Source organism: Camelina sativa, chromosome 19 (assembly GCF_030686135.1).
Source record: "Camelina sativa cultivar CO46 ecotype springtype chromosome 19, ASM3068613v1".
Lineage (NCBI taxonomy): Eukaryota > Viridiplantae > Streptophyta > Magnoliopsida > Brassicales > Brassicaceae > Camelina > Camelina sativa.
This window is the reverse complement of record NC_141898.1, coordinates 16504321-16519954: the sequence shown is the minus strand read 5'-3', so window position 1 is coordinate 16519954 and position 15634 is coordinate 16504321. Positions and strand designations below refer to the sequence as shown.

The following is a 15634-nucleotide window of genomic DNA, read 5'->3' as shown; positions in this document are numbered from 1 at the left end:
AACTACATCGTTTGCATCTTCTGGATGATGCAAAATATTAGCAATGTCTGATCTCCGCAGGGCTTAGAGAAGTATGGCTCTTTCATATGCACCACAAACAATGGCCTAACATCTAAAGTGGGTGGTAGTTATTTAAGATGAAAGCCGCAGAGGGTAAGTGAAAGAGGCTGATCCTTGTTTTGATGATAAGGGACCTTATCCTCTAAACCTTTTTGAGACCTTTTATTTTCTAAAAATAAATATATAACTAAAAGCTGAAAGAACAAAGAGCACGTAGATTTTTCAAATCTTGTGCTAATATTCCTCATCCACAAGAAAAGATGAAACATTCATATTCACCGCACCTATCGCTTTCGTTATCCTCGTTTTCACAAAACCTTACCATAAGTCCATGAGAGACACCAGTCTTTTAAACGATCAACTCTTTAAATCAATGCTATAATACATTCACTTAAGCAGTAGCTTCCATAAAAGAGTCTAATATATAACTATAAATAAAATCTCACTATCAGTACTCTCCAGTCTCCGCTTCTCTTCACCAGCAAAATGTCGACCGCTCCTCTCTCCGGCTTCTTCCTCACTTCTCTCACTCCTTCTCAATCTTCTCTCCAAAAACTCTCTCTTCGTACTTCTTCCACCGTCGCTTGCCTCCCCTCCTCTTCTTCATCCCCCTCCTCCTCTTCTTCCCGTTCCGTTCCAACCCTTATCCGTAACGAGCCAGTTTTTGCCGCTCCTGCTCCTATCATCGCCCCATATTGGGTATACACATTTAACATTCATCTCTTTTTTCTTAACCTACGTTATTTCTTACATAAATGATAGATATATAGTTACTCTGTTGGTTACTTAGTTTAGTGATAATAGGGTTTATCTATATCTACATATACAGGAAACTAAATTTACCCTTCCTTTCGACGTAATTTTTTACTTTATAGTAAGTTCTTTTCGCATTATATAATTAGTAAGCTGGTAATTTACGGACGGTTCTTTTGTTATTATTTAAAAAGCTAAATGGTTCTTTGTTATTCGGTATTTCAAATCCTTACTATTACGAAAAACTTCCAAAAATCCTGGAAAAATGTCACGTGTATTTCACATCCTTTTTTTATTATCCTTACTATTAGTATCCGTGTTTTACTTTTGGTCGTTAGCGTGAGTGCGTGACACTGAAACAATTACCCAAATTAACAAATCTCAGATTAGCTTAGTGTTTCAGCTTCCAAATGCTTTTAACGATTCCGATCCAACTTCACATTTATTCCTCAAACTACTTGCTTCGACATTTAATGATGTCAAAAAAACAAAAAATGACATTGAAATATCAAAAAGTGTTATTGCCTCTCTACTCAAAAATCCGACATTTTTAAATTTGGGAGCTGGAACGTACGTAGGATCCACGTGACAAAAAGAAAATAATTTGCTAGTATCTTCGCCAAAACGATTTGTGAAAACTGAGACGTGTGTGTTATGCATAAACCATATAAGAGAGCGTGTGGAGCATAGTCATGATGAAGTCGCCATCTATATTTATTCATTCAACCTACCGATTTGGCTCCTAACCACATTACCGATCTTCCACCCCAAAAAAAATTAAAATCGTATAAAAGACGATAAAGATTGTACTTTCATCGTATAATAAAGTGTTGAACTGGTCTGGTTGATTGTATTTTCAACATTTAAAACACGAAAATATCATATACTACTGGATTGTCTTCTAATTTTATTTGGTCAACCAACATGCAGAGCGAAGAGATGGGAAGCGAATCATACGACGAGGCTATCGAAGCTCTCAAGAAGCTTCTCATGTAAGTAAATACACCTCTTTATTCACATATACTATTAGCATATAATCAGATTTAGTAGATTGAAAAAGACTAAACTCATTTTAATAAACTAATAACGGGGTGTTTCAGTACACCAGTTAACAATATATTTGTGATTAACAATGGTATATATATATATATATGGGCAGCGAGAAGGGAGAGCTAAAGACGGTTGCGGCGGCAAAGGTGGAGCAGGTCACGGCTGAGCTTCAGACAGGCACTTCGTCCGACAAGAAGGCTTCTGACCCCGTCGAAACCATTAAGCAGGGCTTCATCACTTTCAAGAAGGAGAAATACGAGTATATATATATATATATTTTCTGTTTTCTTTTACTTTCTTAATTATATCACCAATTTAATGACTGTAGATTTTAACTAGTTCATATTTTCAATGTTTTAATTTGCAGTGCCAACCCTGAATTGTGGGGTGAACTCTCCAAGGGTCAAAGTCCTAAGGTACGTAACTAAAAATCATGATTCATTTAGTTAACAAAGAAGTATATATACAGCATATTAAACAATTAAAATGTTCATGGTGGTGCAGTTCATGGTGTTTGCTTGTTCGGACTCACGTGTGTGTCCATCACACGTTCTCAACTTTCAGCCAGGAGAGGCCTTCGTGGTTCGTAACGTCGCCAACATGGTTCCTCCTTTTGACCAGGTTAATCCAACACTTACTTTTATCTTTACATAAACTATCTTCAAGACAGAATCCTTCTGTCTTAGACCATGCTACTTGACTTTTTGCCTGAGGAGTCCTAACGTTGACTTTTTCTATGGGGATTGAACTTTGCAGGTCAGACACACTGGAGTTGGATCAGCCGTTGAATACGCGGTCTTGCACCTGAAGGTGAAGGAACTCCTAATTCTTTTATAGTTAGTTCTTCATATGTAGTTTTAATGGGCCGGGCCATAAAGGCTGAAGATGGGCCCCATCGGGTTTTCCATCTTAGGGAAATATTGTAGTTATATATGATATATTATTGTATAACTAAAATAATATACATATGATACAAATAACACCTTAACAAACGACAAAAACCTGAATTTAATGAAAAAATGAGATATATACTGAATTTGAACATATAACATTGTTAATTTTTATGAATAATATTAATAAAGTTCATGTAATTGATTTTTCTTTTATTTGTGAATGTAGGTGGAGAACATTGTGGTAATAGGACACAGCGCATGTGGTGGAATCAAGGGGCTTATGTCTTTCCCCTTCGATGGAAACAACTCCACGTATAATATCTTCTTACCCATTTAACTAACTTTTGACATCAATTTTTTAAAGGAAAAAGTTATGAAATGAGATTATATATATGTTATTAACTGCAGTGACTTCATAGAGGACTGGGTCAAAATCGGTTTGCCAGCCAGGACTAAGGTTCTAGCAGAACATGGAGATGCAAGCTTTGAACACCAATGTGCCCAATGCGAAAGGGTACATACATATATGTTTTCATTCTATCGTCAATCCAGAATCCAATATATACATACGAGCTGAGAGATGAGATTTTAATATATATATTAATTAATCGAATGCAGGAATCTGTGAATGTTTCACTAGCAAACCTGTTGACATATCCGTTTGTGAGAGAAGGACTTGTGAATGGAACACTTGCTTTGAAGGGAGGCTACTTTGACTTCGTTAAGGGTGCTTTTGAGCTTTGGGGACTTGAATTTGGCATCTCCGAAACTAGCTCTGTATGAACCACCAATCCATCATCATCATCATCATCATCATGACCATCCATCATACATATATATATATATATATAACTACGCCATATGTAATTTGTAACGTGCCTCTTTGGTTGTGATGAGATATATATCTCTCTTCTCCTCTCTACCAACTTTCTTTATATCAATAAAAAAAAAAAAGGAAATCGAGATGATGATATATAGATCTTTCGCGGTTTAAGTTTATGAAAATTATTATGTTCTTTATTTATACCAAAACGGTTGTATTATTTATGGTTTGATTTTATTTTCTTATGTTGTTTGGTAGGTTAAAGATGTGGCTACCATTCTACATTGGAAGCTGTAGGAACTCTTTGAAGCCTTTTTCCTGTTTTCACATTTTCAATTCAGTCATACCAACTTGTTGTTTCTATGTAGATCATTTAAAACAAAAAAAAAACATTCGCGTTATATTTAATAATTAAAACAAAATGGTCTTTTGGTTTTGTTTAAGTAAGAGAGATCGAATTGAAATTTTAGGTGACAAGAATTCTCTTCTTTCTTTCCCAAATTTGAAGCCTATTATTGCATGCAGTTTGAAAATAAATCAATCACCGGGACGTACTAAACACTATCTGTAACAAATATGAAGAAATTGATTGACTCGTAAATAAGGAAGGTCATCCTTAAATTAAACGTCTCTTGGTGGACAAGACTTCTGATAGTTTTCCTAGTTCTAACGCTTATAGTTAGTTACCATCGTTTGCTGATTTACCTTTTTTGAGCTCTGTCTTTGAAGCCCTCACATGTCCTAGTAGTACTGGCTACTGCTTTTTATTTTTATTTTTGTGTATTTCATTAATATAAAAACATTTAGGAAAAGACCTCGAAAACCTTTTTTGTTTTGATACGTGAACCGTATCATGGAGTAAAAAATAAATAAATAAAAATTAATTAATTAAATTAAACTAAGGGGACAGTGTGAATGGTAATTAATTGTCACACGTTTTAATTATTACTTACAGAAAATATTATTATTATATTTGTACTGCGTTTATGACTCTGGCTTATTATTATTGCTTTGTCTCAGTAACTTCCGAGTGTACATGTCCTCTATTTTTGTTTTCTTCATTTCTTAATTATAACCACCACAAAAAATTACATAATGTAGAAAAGGGAAAATAATTTTGAAAAAGTAGATAAAATGCAGCCAATAAAACAAAAAAAAAAAACATTAATAACATTGTCCATCAATGAAATCCATCATGTAGGTGAGTGTGTTAGGCTCAAAAGCATCCTCATGATGACCCCAAAGCGACGAACTCGCTTGATGGACATGGCCAAGACCTTCGCTCATAAGCAATCTCTCATCCCCGAGAATGCTTTTATTATCAAATTTCACATTGAATAATCTTTCTTTGGATGCATCTGTCATATTCCCCAAATTGTTCATCTGATTGCTGATCGATTTGATTGTTTGATTTTCTATTCCAATTTTTTTACTTAGATGTGTATTCCAATAGTTCTTCACTTGATTGTCCGTTCGACCTGGAACTCTTTTAGCTATCAAAGACCACCTGTACATATATATATATACATCAAGTAGCTAGTAGAGTTATATACAACTAATCGAAAGTGTGCGATATCTTTTTTATTATTTTTATAACAGAACCTATAATTTATAGTATCTTTACCTATTACCAAGCAACTTGTGGAGTCTAATGATAAGATCTTCTTCTTGGTCTGTGAAATGGCCTCTCTTTACGTTTGGACTAAGATAGTTCATCCATCTCAATCGACAGCTCTTTCCACATCTCTTCAAACCTATTCCATTATTCAAATGCTTTTTTAAATAAACGTCTAGAGCCTATAAAAGTCTAAAGGCATCTCCATAAGTTATGATTTTTCCAACTATTCCCCCAATCACAAAGGAAGCTAATTAACAATATGAATCTATGTGATCATATATGTGACTTCTTAACTTAATTAAGCTCTTTTTGAAATGGGAAGACAAATGCTCAAAACTTCATTTTAGTTAAACCCCGTAGTTCCAATTTTACCATCAAGAAAAGTGGAGAGAGAGAGAGAGAGAGAGAGAGAGAGAGAGAGACCAGTCTTTTTGGCAATGCGGTTCCAATGACCTTTGCCCTGGGCTTTGACATAATCCATGAGGATCTTGTCCTCCTCAACTGTCCACACACCTTTCTTATTCTCATGGTTTCCTTCTTCACCACTTATCTTTTTTCTCATTCTACTCGTTTCTTTCGGTGAAGGGAGTGAGAGAGACAAAGAGGTTGCAACCAATTGGGGGGAGAAGAGAAATTATATGATAGACTATATATCGAGAATATATAGCTCTTATATATATTCAAGAGTAGACCTACGTACTCAGCTACATCTATGGAGTGCCGCCACGCCAAAGCTAGCTCTTATAATAACATTGTCATTGATATACTATATGTTTGCAAATTTAATTGAGCTGCTTTTTTTTAATAGTTTCACTAACAACAATTCAAAATTGAACTAATATTATAATTAAAGAAATCAGAGAGGGAGAAAGAACGGACGTCTTCTTCACATGCTTCACTTTTTTTTTTTAAGTTGGTTTTGATATTTCTTTTGACGTCTCTTTTTTCCTATAGATAAACATTTTTAAGGCAAAATATAACACAGATTCATATTTTCGTAAAAAAGAATCCTAAATTTTTATTTCTGGGAGTATTTAACATTTTTAGTTCTTTTAATGCAGCTGGAACGGATCTTCTTGGCAAAATAATATGGAACCGCATAAGATGGTCTAGAGGTACACAAATAGATCACGTGAGTATTAACAAGATTCGCCTTCGATTACTAATTTGGCATCGAAGTTTCATGTGTCAGACCAAATATTTATCATATCTCAACTGAAAAGGTAAGTGGCATGAAAATTAGTGACGTGATTACGATGAGATTAGATGTTTAACATACAGTATAGGGTTTGACTATCTTGGGATTATAAAGAAAATTATCGTTTGAAATTAAAATTATTTTTACAAAACTAAAGAATAGAACCTTCCCGGTCTTGTCATTATATCTATGAAATTTTGGGCCATTATTTAAAGAGATAAAGTAAGCATAGATATTTTGCACAATTAAATTTTTTGAAAATACACTAGATTGACCCAAATTTGGGTAAAAATAACTCAATTGACATACTATAGTATCTCATTACTAGATTGATACAAGATTTATGCAAAAAGACCAAAAACCCAAAAAAATAATAATTAAGTTTTTTTATTAGAAAAAAAGAAAATTTGAAATAAAAAAAGAATAAAACAAAAAAAGAAAAGAAAAATATAGTGTATAAAATAATAAGTTAAAATATGATTTTTAAATATTTTTATTTGAAAATATGTTTATAAAAATATTATGTATTAAAATATTATTTTTTGAAAAAAAAAATCGAAAACATGTTTTATAAAACTATAATGAAATAAAATATGATTAAAAATATTATTTAAAAAATATATCTGTGTTGATGTTTAAAATATAATTTTCTTCAAATCTCTAGAAAAAGAATATGATTAAAAATCTGATATATAAAATTATGATTTGTCAAAAAAAAACATGTATAAAATATGACTTAAAACATATATCTATGTTAATGTATAAGAATATGATATATAAATAGAAAATAGAGAAACAATTAATGATTTTAATGACGAATATGGCAACTAATCTAAACAAATTTGGTAACAAACATCAGATATTTGGAAGCTAAAAACAAAACTGTTATAACAAAAAACAAATTTGCCATAACATAAAATAAATATATTATGACTATAATTACATCTAATAAATCTGTTATCAAACAATATATTTTTTTAAGCCAAAAACAAAGCTGTCATAACATAAACAAATCTGCCATAACATATGGTTTTAATGTAGGTCTCTTTAGCAATTTTAAAAAACTTTAACAAAACTGTTATCAAACGACATATTTTTAGTTAAATTAAAAAATCTGTTGTAATATGAAATAAATCTGTTATATCTAGACGTCAAACTAGTAATTATTTTTCATAAAAACATCTGTCACAATACGACAGATTTTTAGCGAAAAAATAAATATGTAACAACTGTAAAAAAATAAATCTGCCATATATTATGAAAGTTTGTGGTGTTTTTCATCCAAAATAAATCTGTCGGACTTGCACAAAAAAATCTGTCGTGCAAAAACAAATATGTCGTAAATAAACAAATCTGTCACAACTAGTCCGACAGACTTTTGAAATTATTTTTATTTTTTTTTTAAATGCTGGAATTATTTTAAAGGGTAAATTTGATTTTTTATTTTTTCCTGACAAAGCAAAAAAGGGTATTTTAGGCATAAAAATAACTTAACTAACTCTCATATTTTATGAGTTAATTAAGTAATTAATCTCTTAATTTGGGTCAATCTAGTTTTTTCCCTTAAATTTTCGACAAGGAAAAGTTGTAATAATTCTCTGTCACCATTAAATACTTGTAATAACTCCATGTTTTTTTCCTACACAAAATCGGTATGTATGATCTTATTTATTTATTATGGACAAGTACTACGCGACTCCAAACCATATACTTATATATATATATACATATATATACTTTTTTATATAAATAATAAAATACAGTATAAGCGTATATTTTGGTGGTTAACGCTTAAGCATACGTATCCGTAAGGGCTTCTGTTGGTACATCTTTTGGAGTGTTCTCTGTGCTTTTCCTATACGATGATACATAAAATAAGTGGAGCGTAGTTAATTAGTTTCCACAAATTCACAACCACAATAAGGCCCAAACTCCTTACCCATGATATAATGGTTCCTTCGCGTGATTCCACAATATATAGACCCAATCAAAAGCCGAGATAACAAGAACAAAAAAGTAGTCCAAGCCAAGAGGTTCTGGAGCGCTCGTTGTTACGCTCATATATTTTCTGGTTAGTTTCTTGGGACTTAACCGCTGCGCATTTTTTTTCTTTTTTTTAACCGCTGAGCATCTTTGTTCGTACGACGAGCGAACGAGAGCAACAATCGGGATAAAGTTCGATAGTTGTATATGAACTTGCGTCGTGGAACAAGTCCCTACATTACTTAGAGCCATAATTGGGTTTCTGAAGTTAGAATAATTAGGTTTGCAAAAGGTTATAACTAATGACCCGTATGCTAAAAATGTGGGTACTGCTGACTGCACAGTGCATATACTATTTTTCTCGGTTTTGGCCTTTTGGGTCACATGAATTGAACTCGGTCAAAGATTTCACGTGCATGTCGATGCAGATCTGCAGCGACTTCTCCTTTTATCCGAAACAACAACTTTCAGGCTTAACTCAACTATGCCAATTTTTTTATTTTGTTTTTAATAAATACATGCCAATATTATTATACAAATATTTACTAAGATACGAACAAAACTTTTTCATTTTTTTTTAATTTTTTTTTTTAGCTTTTTAAAGTTTTGTTCGGTCGTTTTCTTATCCTGCCACTACTTTAATTACTTGTGACAGTCTAATCTTCTTGTTTTTTTTTTCTCCCTGACGAAAAAGAGAATTAACATCAATTTTCATATTCCTTTTTGATATTTTTTTATCCCATAATTTTATTAACAAAAAAATATTTATGTGTAATAAACTGAAAAGTTTTATATATACTTTTATTCAGTTGTTATATATGAACAACATATGTAAGACCAACTTTCTATTAAGCATACACTCTTTGACATAAAGAAACTTTTTTTGTTTGTTTGTTCAAACTATACGCCGACTGACAATGTTATTAACTAAATTTTCTTATTGTGACATTCATAATTGGCATGAAGATGATGTCAGTACACTTTGATTTCTGGTCCAATAATTACATTTTCCCACTCCAACGTATTGACCTTTGTTAACTAATAGTACTCCCGGATTAGAGTATATATACTCCGATCCAGAACTTCAAACACGATAGACAAACAAATATAATCTATGCCGAGATTGTAGATATGTAGTTACTTAGCTGATATATAAAAATGGTACCGATGTACTGAATTTGGGTCCAAAATAACCAATAATCGGATGAACATCTATACATATAAGCTAGGATAGCTACATAATTTAGTTTGAGGTTCTCACATATATGCATATATAGAAACTGACATTTAAAGAATATGTCCATATTTAATATTTAAATAACGAAGTAGTATATAATTAAGCCAAATAAACTAATTAGAATGAAGAAGAAAAAATATTGTTGAAAATGACATATTAAAACCCACAAAACGAAAAAGCTTAACGAAAAGGTAGCAAAATGACCAGGAATCCCATGATTTCTTGAACTATATTATATCCACTCATTGTTTTAATAAACAATTATATTTGATGCTACAATTTTTTTTATCAATTTTTTATGTTTTTCAAAATAATTTTAAGTATATATATTATTAACCTTGAACTATTGTCTTTTCCCATATGCAATTTTTCAATATTTGACAAAAGTAGATCACATAATTTTATTGGGTTTGGAACAAATAATTATCCAAAAGAGAGTTGTGAGAAGTGGAGCCGGCACACGTCGACCCCTAGCCCCTTAAGGGACACCCCATGTGGTCACGTGTAAACGTTTGTTTGTCATAATAGAAAGTTTAAGTTTGAAGTATTCGGGAGAGAAGTCTCATCACATAGAAGATAGAAGCGAGAGTTAGCCTCTTCTTTAGTTGTTTGTTGCAATAAACACAAACACAACTTCCCCATTTTCTGCTTTTTTTTTGTTCAACTCTTACACACTCCAATCACAATTCTCAAACCATACATAAAACAATAAAAGTAATCTCAAGCAAAGAAAAAAAAAAAGAAGATGGTGATGAAAACTCCAAATTAGTAAAGGGAAGAGAAAAACCATTTCGAATATATTGAAACGGTTTTGGTTTATCCAGAGGAAATGAAGGAGAAGGCGGAGAGTGGCGGGGGAGTAGGATACGTGAGAGCAGATCAGATAGATTTAAAGAGTCTGGACGAGCAGCTGCAGAGACACTTAAGCAGAGCATGGACGATGGAGAAGAGGAAGAGTTTGAGTGATGGCGAAGACAACGTAAATAATACCCGACATAACCAGAACAGCTTCGGACATCGACAGCTTGTGTTTCAGAGACCGCTTCTTGGTGGTGGATATAGCAACAACAACAACAACGACATAATTAGGTCGACAGAGGTTGGGAGGTCAAGAAGAGAGTGGGAGATTGATCCTTCTAAGCTTATCGTAAAAAGTGTGATTGCTCGAGGTACTTTTGGTACGGTTCACCGTGGAATCTACGATGGTCAAGATGTCGCCGGTACAAATCTCTCTTTCTCTCTCTCTCATCATTCATAACTTTTTTTTTCCTTTTTTTTTGTAGAAATTGTGTGTTTAGATATATATATACGTACGTAAAACGTACCCTTTTGGTCAAATAATTTAGGGAAGAATCGAAACTTACTTTCCGGAAAAAGAAGTAAAAAAACTTGAAATTTGTTGAAAACTATTTTTTAATCTAGGTGTCTTAATAGGTGATCAAGTAAACAAGCATGCATTAGCAGTGTAATGAGGAATTTATAATTCACTTAAGTTTTGCTAACCTGCGAAATGCCGGCTGATTTCTATTCCGTAATTTAGTGATTAAAGTTAAGAAACTAACAAAAACATGTTTTTGTTTTTTAATATATATTCAGTTCTTAGTGTAATATTAACAAGTAACAACACAAATTTGACCTTACATACGTCAAAATATTATTTTAAAAAGATATTTCATATAAGTAATTTTTTTTCCTTCAAATATTTGGATGTACGTATTCAGTTGAATCTTTTTCCTATGTAACTCATGATTCATGTGTGAAAAATATTGTTATAAAACAGTGAAACTACTAGACTGGGGAGAAGAGGGTCACAGGTCAGACGCAGAGATAGCTTCGCTTAGAGCTGCTTTCACTCAAGAAGTAGCTGTTTGGCATAAGCTTGACCACCCCAATGTTACCAAGGTACACTAAAATTCACTCTTATATATCGGTGAATTCTTGAACCGAAACCAATTTAAGCTTAACCGATTAACCGAAACATAATTGAGTTGTGAACTTGTGATATCCAAAAATACTCACATGTATGTATGGATATGTGTAGGTAGGTGTACGTTTATGTCTGTTTTTTAATACAGATGTTACCTCCTTTTTGAGCATTAAATAAAAGATATATGTCATGTGTTTCTGGTGTATTAATTTTGTCTGGTGGAAAAAAACAAAAAAAAAGTTCATAGGAGCGGCGATGGGGACATCGGAGATGAGCATACAGACGGAAAATGGACACATGGGAATGCCGAGTAACGTATGCTGCGTTGTGGTTGAGTATTGCCCCGGCGGCGCACTCAAGTCATTCCTCATCAAAACTCGCCGCCGCAAACTCGCCTTCAAAGTCGTTATCCAACTCTCCCTTGATCTTGCTCGCGGGTACATTATCGGTTCATCAATTTCTTACGGTATAACCCGGTTTATGTGTATCAATAACTCAATCTATATGTTAATGTTCAATTAGGTTGAGTTACTTGCACTCTCAGAAGATTGTGCATAGAGACGTGAAAACGGAGAACATGCTTTTGGACAAGTCACGCACCTTAAAGATTGCAGATTTCGGTGTGGCTCGCCTCGAGGCCTCCAACCCTAACGACATGACCGGTGAGACCGGAACCTTGGGCTACATGGCTCCCGAGGTGTTAAATGGGAGTCCCTACAACAGAAAGTGCGATGTGTATAGCTTCGGGATATGTCTATGGGAGATTTACTGCTGCGACATGCCTTATCCTGACCTCAGCTTCTCCGAAGTCACCTCCGCCGTCGTCCGCCAGGTTTTCCAAAATAACCTTTTTCCGTAGTTAATTATTTATGATTACGTTAAGGAGTATATGTAGACATTTATGTTTTTGAACAATTAGAATCTGAGACCGGAGATACCTAGATGTTGCCCAAGCTCGTTGGCGAACGTGATGAAGAGGTGTTGGGATGCGAATCCGGATAAGCGGCCAGAGATGGACGAAGTGGTGGCGATGTTGGAGGCTATCGATACTTCTAAAGGCGGAGGAATGATACCTCCTGACCAACAACAAGGCTGTTTCTGTTTCCGCAGACACCGAGGCCCATGAAGTATAAACTACGTTTCCATTATTATTAGTATCATCATCAACTCTTACTATTTTGGAAGTAGAGAGATTATTATTTATAAAATTTGATTGTGGGGTTATTAAAAATGTTTTATTTAGTTGGTGTTTGATTCATAGGATGAATATCGCGAATCTATTTCAAACGATCATCCTATACACACAAAACCTAATTCTTGCTCTTTGCTTGTTTTATAGTTTGTCAATATGTATATTGGTTTACAATGCATTAAACCTGATCATAAATTATAAAGCATTAATTCCACCAAAATATTAAAGGGACTACATCAATTCTTTTTTTGTTTTTTTTTTTAAAAAAAAACTGATATAAATTCAGACTTTTCTTCATAGGAAAAAGTTATGCACCTTTAAATTTCTCTCACAAAATTAAAATAAACAGAGTACATTATACATGAACCGAGAAAAGGGGAAAGAGAAGAGGAGTTAACCGGCGATTTTGTAACTGGGATTAGCGAGATTCTCTAAACCGGAGACAACTTGAATGGATTCAATAACATCACCGACTTTAAGATCAGCAAGAAAGTCTTCGTTATCAGTAACGTAACCAAAGACTGCGTAACGACCATCCAAGATGTTGGAATTGCTTGGTGTCAGCTCACTCTCTTTAAGCAGCCAGAACACTTGGCTTGATCCCGAGTCATTCTCAAACTCCTGTTCATATGTATGTATGTATAAGTACACCAACTTAATAAACTATGGAAAATAAGAATAAGAAGAACTCACTTCTCTTGCCATTGCCATTGTACCAAATGCGTTGAAAGGAAGCATAACCTGAGCCTTGTAGAGACCCAGTTCCTGTTCACCAACACCAATAACCAAACAAACAGCTTAAAATCGATGTTGATAACTATAATAAGTCTCTGACAAGGAGAGATTTTTGGAGGTTTACTTCAAGAGTTGAGCCGTAGAAAGGCGTTTTCTTTCCAGTCACCATAATCTCAAGAGGAACTGTCCGCGTTTTCTCTGTGCTTGGATCAATAAATCCTTCTGCAGGACCTTCTGGATCTCCGGTTTGTACCACAAACCCATCAGCTGAAACCAAAAGCACACTCATTAAGTTTCTATTCCACATATATATATGAAGAAGGCAAAAGTGAAAATGAGAGTAGTCTTTTACATCTCTGGATCTCCATGCCATCATAGAAATGGCGCTCTACCAAGTCCACAAAGTTGCCGGCGGTAACAGGGGCGTTATAACCATCAAGAACAATTCGGAAGACACATTCCTCGAGGTTGGGATTGTCCTTGATCTTGACCTTCATGTCCACACTGGCTCTTCCCTTGAGAAGAGGCATGTTCCGATACTCTTCGGGGACTTCATATGGGAAGCCATCAACCATATCCTCTTCTATTCTGCGAATGCCCCACACGAAGATCTCAGCTGCAGTCATCAATCACAAAATGAGCATAACCCATCTCACTTCCTTTTATAGAATCTGTTTCTTTGTATCCCTCATCCCTCATTTATACATACCCCTAATGTTACTTTGAAGTTTTAAAAAACACTCACCCGCCAACATATTTGAGAATCTCCTTCTGTTTTGGAGCAACCGCATCTCTTTTCCGATCTTCCACAATCTTGAGCATATCTTGCATACCAGCTTCCAACTTTTCGATCATCTCATTGCCATCATCCTTCTTCGATTCAGCAAAACCTGCCACTATCATAGTTTTGCCTTGCTGCAACGATCGACTTGCCTGCCTCACATTCTACAGTAGGCAAACACTAAAATGCTCAGATTCCTTACTAAAAAAAAACAGAACAAGAAACCTGCAATGCAACATCGTCGATCATTAAAAACACATAAGAACTACTTGTGTGTGCTCTAAACCCTTACCCGTTCAACAGAATCGAGAGCCTTAACACCAGCAATCTTGAGGCTATCAGTGATATCCTCAAGAGGCTTCTGAACTTCTCTGATGGCTTTGTTGTCAATGGGCAATGCATATCGTAACAAAGCTCCTGGATCTTTGATCGGAGGACCAGAGATCAACACTGAAACATCTGGAATCGCTGGATTCGCCGCCACAGCGTAAGCATCGGGAGGCGAAGAAATCGAAGGAACTGCAGCTATTAGACCGACTGATAAAGCTAACGAAAGAGCACACTCTTTCAATGATGAGAATGCTCCTCTCTGCATTCAAGAGAAACCCATTCAGTTTCAGATGTCGTGAGCCATAAGTTTTCGACAACAAACAATCTCGCAGCATTGATGGAGAGAATTGAAGAGTGATTGATTCCAAACAGAATATAAGTAAGTTCCATACAGTCAAATCGGCTATTACAAACTCCCTAATCACATTGTGCATTGGTGAGTGGAGTATGTCTAGGGTTTTTTTTTTTAATAAACAGAGAGAAGGGAATCAGAAAGACCTAACCTCCTGCTTGTTGTTGCCGGAAGAACAAGAGCGAACGTCGTCGAGGGTTTTTTTAGAGCAGGAGAAATCGAACCTTTTTCGGGGAAACCTGGAGGAATTGACGAAACTAAATGTGGGAACAGAAGCAAACGATGCCGCCATTGGAGAAGCACAAAATTGACAAGGAAGAGATATGCTAATATTTCAGTCAGAGAGAAATTGACATTGGATTAGGGAGTGCGCTTTTGTTCTGTCCGAAACGAACATAGAGAGAGAGAGAAAGTGTCAAAGTACTAGTATTTGTCTGTATCGGTGGATTTCTTTTCAATTGGATGATGAGGATTGAGGAAGAAGAAGAAAAGAGGATAAGAAGGGTTTTTGTGATTCTCTCCTCTCACACACAATCCTCCTCTGGATAAGATAATTTTACTCGTCTACAGCTTTCTTCCACATTCTTTTTATTATATTTTAATCTTTTCTGTCTAATATGGGCCGTTAATGAACCTTGTTTGCCTGATCTGTTCAATTATATGGGCCTGTGTTGACATTACAATTTTTTTTAACATATCGTA

General features: G+C 34.5%; 4 protein-coding genes across 6 annotated transcripts; 2 read left to right on the top strand and 2 right to left on the bottom strand.

The window, feature by feature from the left end:
• Positions 1 to 214: 214 nt before the first annotated feature.
• Positions 215 to 4001, top strand: LOC104773611 (beta carbonic anhydrase 1, chloroplastic). Its single transcript, XM_010498261.3, has 10 exons — positions 215 to 759; positions 1744 to 1805; positions 1973 to 2122; positions 2231 to 2279; positions 2368 to 2484; positions 2620 to 2673; positions 2983 to 3068; positions 3165 to 3270; positions 3375 to 3533; positions 3838 to 4001. Exons 1-10 carry the CDS (start codon positions 547 to 549, stop codon positions 3874 to 3876), a joined length of 1035 nt encoding a protein of 344 aa, XP_010496563.1. The 5' UTR covers positions 215 to 546; the 3' UTR covers positions 3877 to 4001.
• A 624-nt stretch (positions 4002 to 4625) lies between these two features.
• LOC104773610 (transcription factor WER-like) lies at positions 4626 to 5897 on the bottom strand. 2 transcript variants are annotated; one of them, XM_010498260.3, is made up of 3 exons: positions 5621 to 5897; positions 5204 to 5333; positions 4626 to 5086 (listed from the first exon to the last, which is right to left on the bottom strand). In XM_010498260.3, the coding sequence occupies exons 1-3, from the start codon at positions 5757 to 5759 to the stop codon at positions 4744 to 4746; spliced, it is 612 nt and encodes a 203-aa protein (XP_010496562.1). In that variant the 5' UTR covers positions 5760 to 5897; the 3' UTR covers positions 4626 to 4743. The 2 variants fall into 2 exon arrangements, with proteins under 2 accessions (XP_010496562.1, XP_087359104.1); XM_087502978.1 differs by having other exon boundaries at positions 5204 to 5325; positions 5621 to 5876.
• A 4076-nt stretch (positions 5898 to 9973) lies between these two features.
• Positions 9974 to 12773, top strand: LOC104773607 (serine/threonine-protein kinase 54). Its single transcript, XM_087502525.1, has 5 exons — positions 9974 to 10835; positions 11396 to 11517; positions 11783 to 11979; positions 12065 to 12374; positions 12462 to 12773. Exons 1-5 carry the CDS (start codon positions 10445 to 10447, stop codon positions 12666 to 12668), a joined length of 1227 nt encoding a protein of 408 aa, XP_087358651.1. The 5' UTR covers positions 9974 to 10444; the 3' UTR covers positions 12669 to 12773.
• A 146-nt stretch (positions 12774 to 12919) lies between these two features.
• Positions 12920 to 15513, bottom strand: LOC104773606 (peptidyl-prolyl cis-trans isomerase CYP38, chloroplastic). Of its 2 annotated transcripts, none has more exons than XM_010498257.2 (7): positions 15084 to 15513; positions 14543 to 14839; positions 14215 to 14414; positions 13822 to 14057; positions 13594 to 13736; positions 13428 to 13499; positions 12920 to 13355 (listed from the first exon to the last, which is right to left on the bottom strand). In XM_010498257.2, the coding sequence occupies exons 1-7, from the start codon at positions 15222 to 15224 to the stop codon at positions 13128 to 13130; spliced, it is 1317 nt and encodes a 438-aa protein (XP_010496559.1). In that variant the 5' UTR covers positions 15225 to 15513; the 3' UTR covers positions 12920 to 13127. The 2 variants fall into 2 exon arrangements, with proteins under 2 accessions (XP_010496559.1, XP_087358650.1); XM_087502524.1 differs by having other exon boundaries at positions 13822 to 14085; positions 15084 to 15500.
• Positions 15514 to 15634: the final 121 nt, after the last annotated feature.

Coding starts and splice junctions, on each gene's coding strand:
- LOC104773611 (XM_010498261.3), top strand. CDS start 547: ATGTCGACCGCTCCTCTCTCCGGCTTCTTCCTCACTTCTCTCACTCCT. Junction 760..1,743: donor CTATCATCGCCCCATATTGG/GTATACACATTT, acceptor ACCAACATGCAG/AGCGAAGAGATGGGAAGCGA. Junction 3,069..3,164: donor TTCGATGGAAACAACTCCAC/GTATAATATCTT, acceptor TATTAACTGCAG/TGACTTCATAGAGGACTGGG.
- LOC104773610 (XM_010498260.3), bottom strand. CDS start 5,759: ATGAGAAAAAAGATAAGTGGTGAAGAAGGAAACCATGAGAATAAGAAA. Junction 5,334..5,620: donor CCGCATTGCCAAAAAGACTG/GTCTCTCTCTCT, acceptor ATAATGGAATAG/GTTTGAAGAGATGTGGAAAG. Junction 5,087..5,203: donor CACAAGTTGCTTGGTAATAG/GTAAAGATACTA, acceptor ATATATGTACAG/GTGGTCTTTGATAGCTAAAA.
- LOC104773607 (XM_087502525.1), top strand. CDS start 10,445: ATGAAGGAGAAGGCGGAGAGTGGCGGGGGAGTAGGATACGTGAGAGCA. Junction 10,836..11,395: donor CGATGGTCAAGATGTCGCCG/GTACAAATCTCT, acceptor GTTATAAAACAG/TGAAACTACTAGACTGGGGA. Junction 12,375..12,461: donor CCTCCGCCGTCGTCCGCCAG/GTTTTCCAAAAT, acceptor TTGAACAATTAG/AATCTGAGACCGGAGATACC.
- LOC104773606 (XM_010498257.2), bottom strand. CDS start 15,224: ATGGCGGCATCGTTTGCTTCTGTTCCCACATTTAGTTTCGTCAATTCC. Junction 14,058..14,214: donor ATTCTCAAATATGTTGGCGG/GTGAGTGTTTTT, acceptor GGGCATTCGCAG/AATAGAAGAGGATATGGTTG. Junction 13,500..13,593: donor TCTACGGCTCAACTCTTGAA/GTAAACCTCCAA, acceptor GTTGGTGAACAG/GAACTGGGTCTCTACAAGGC.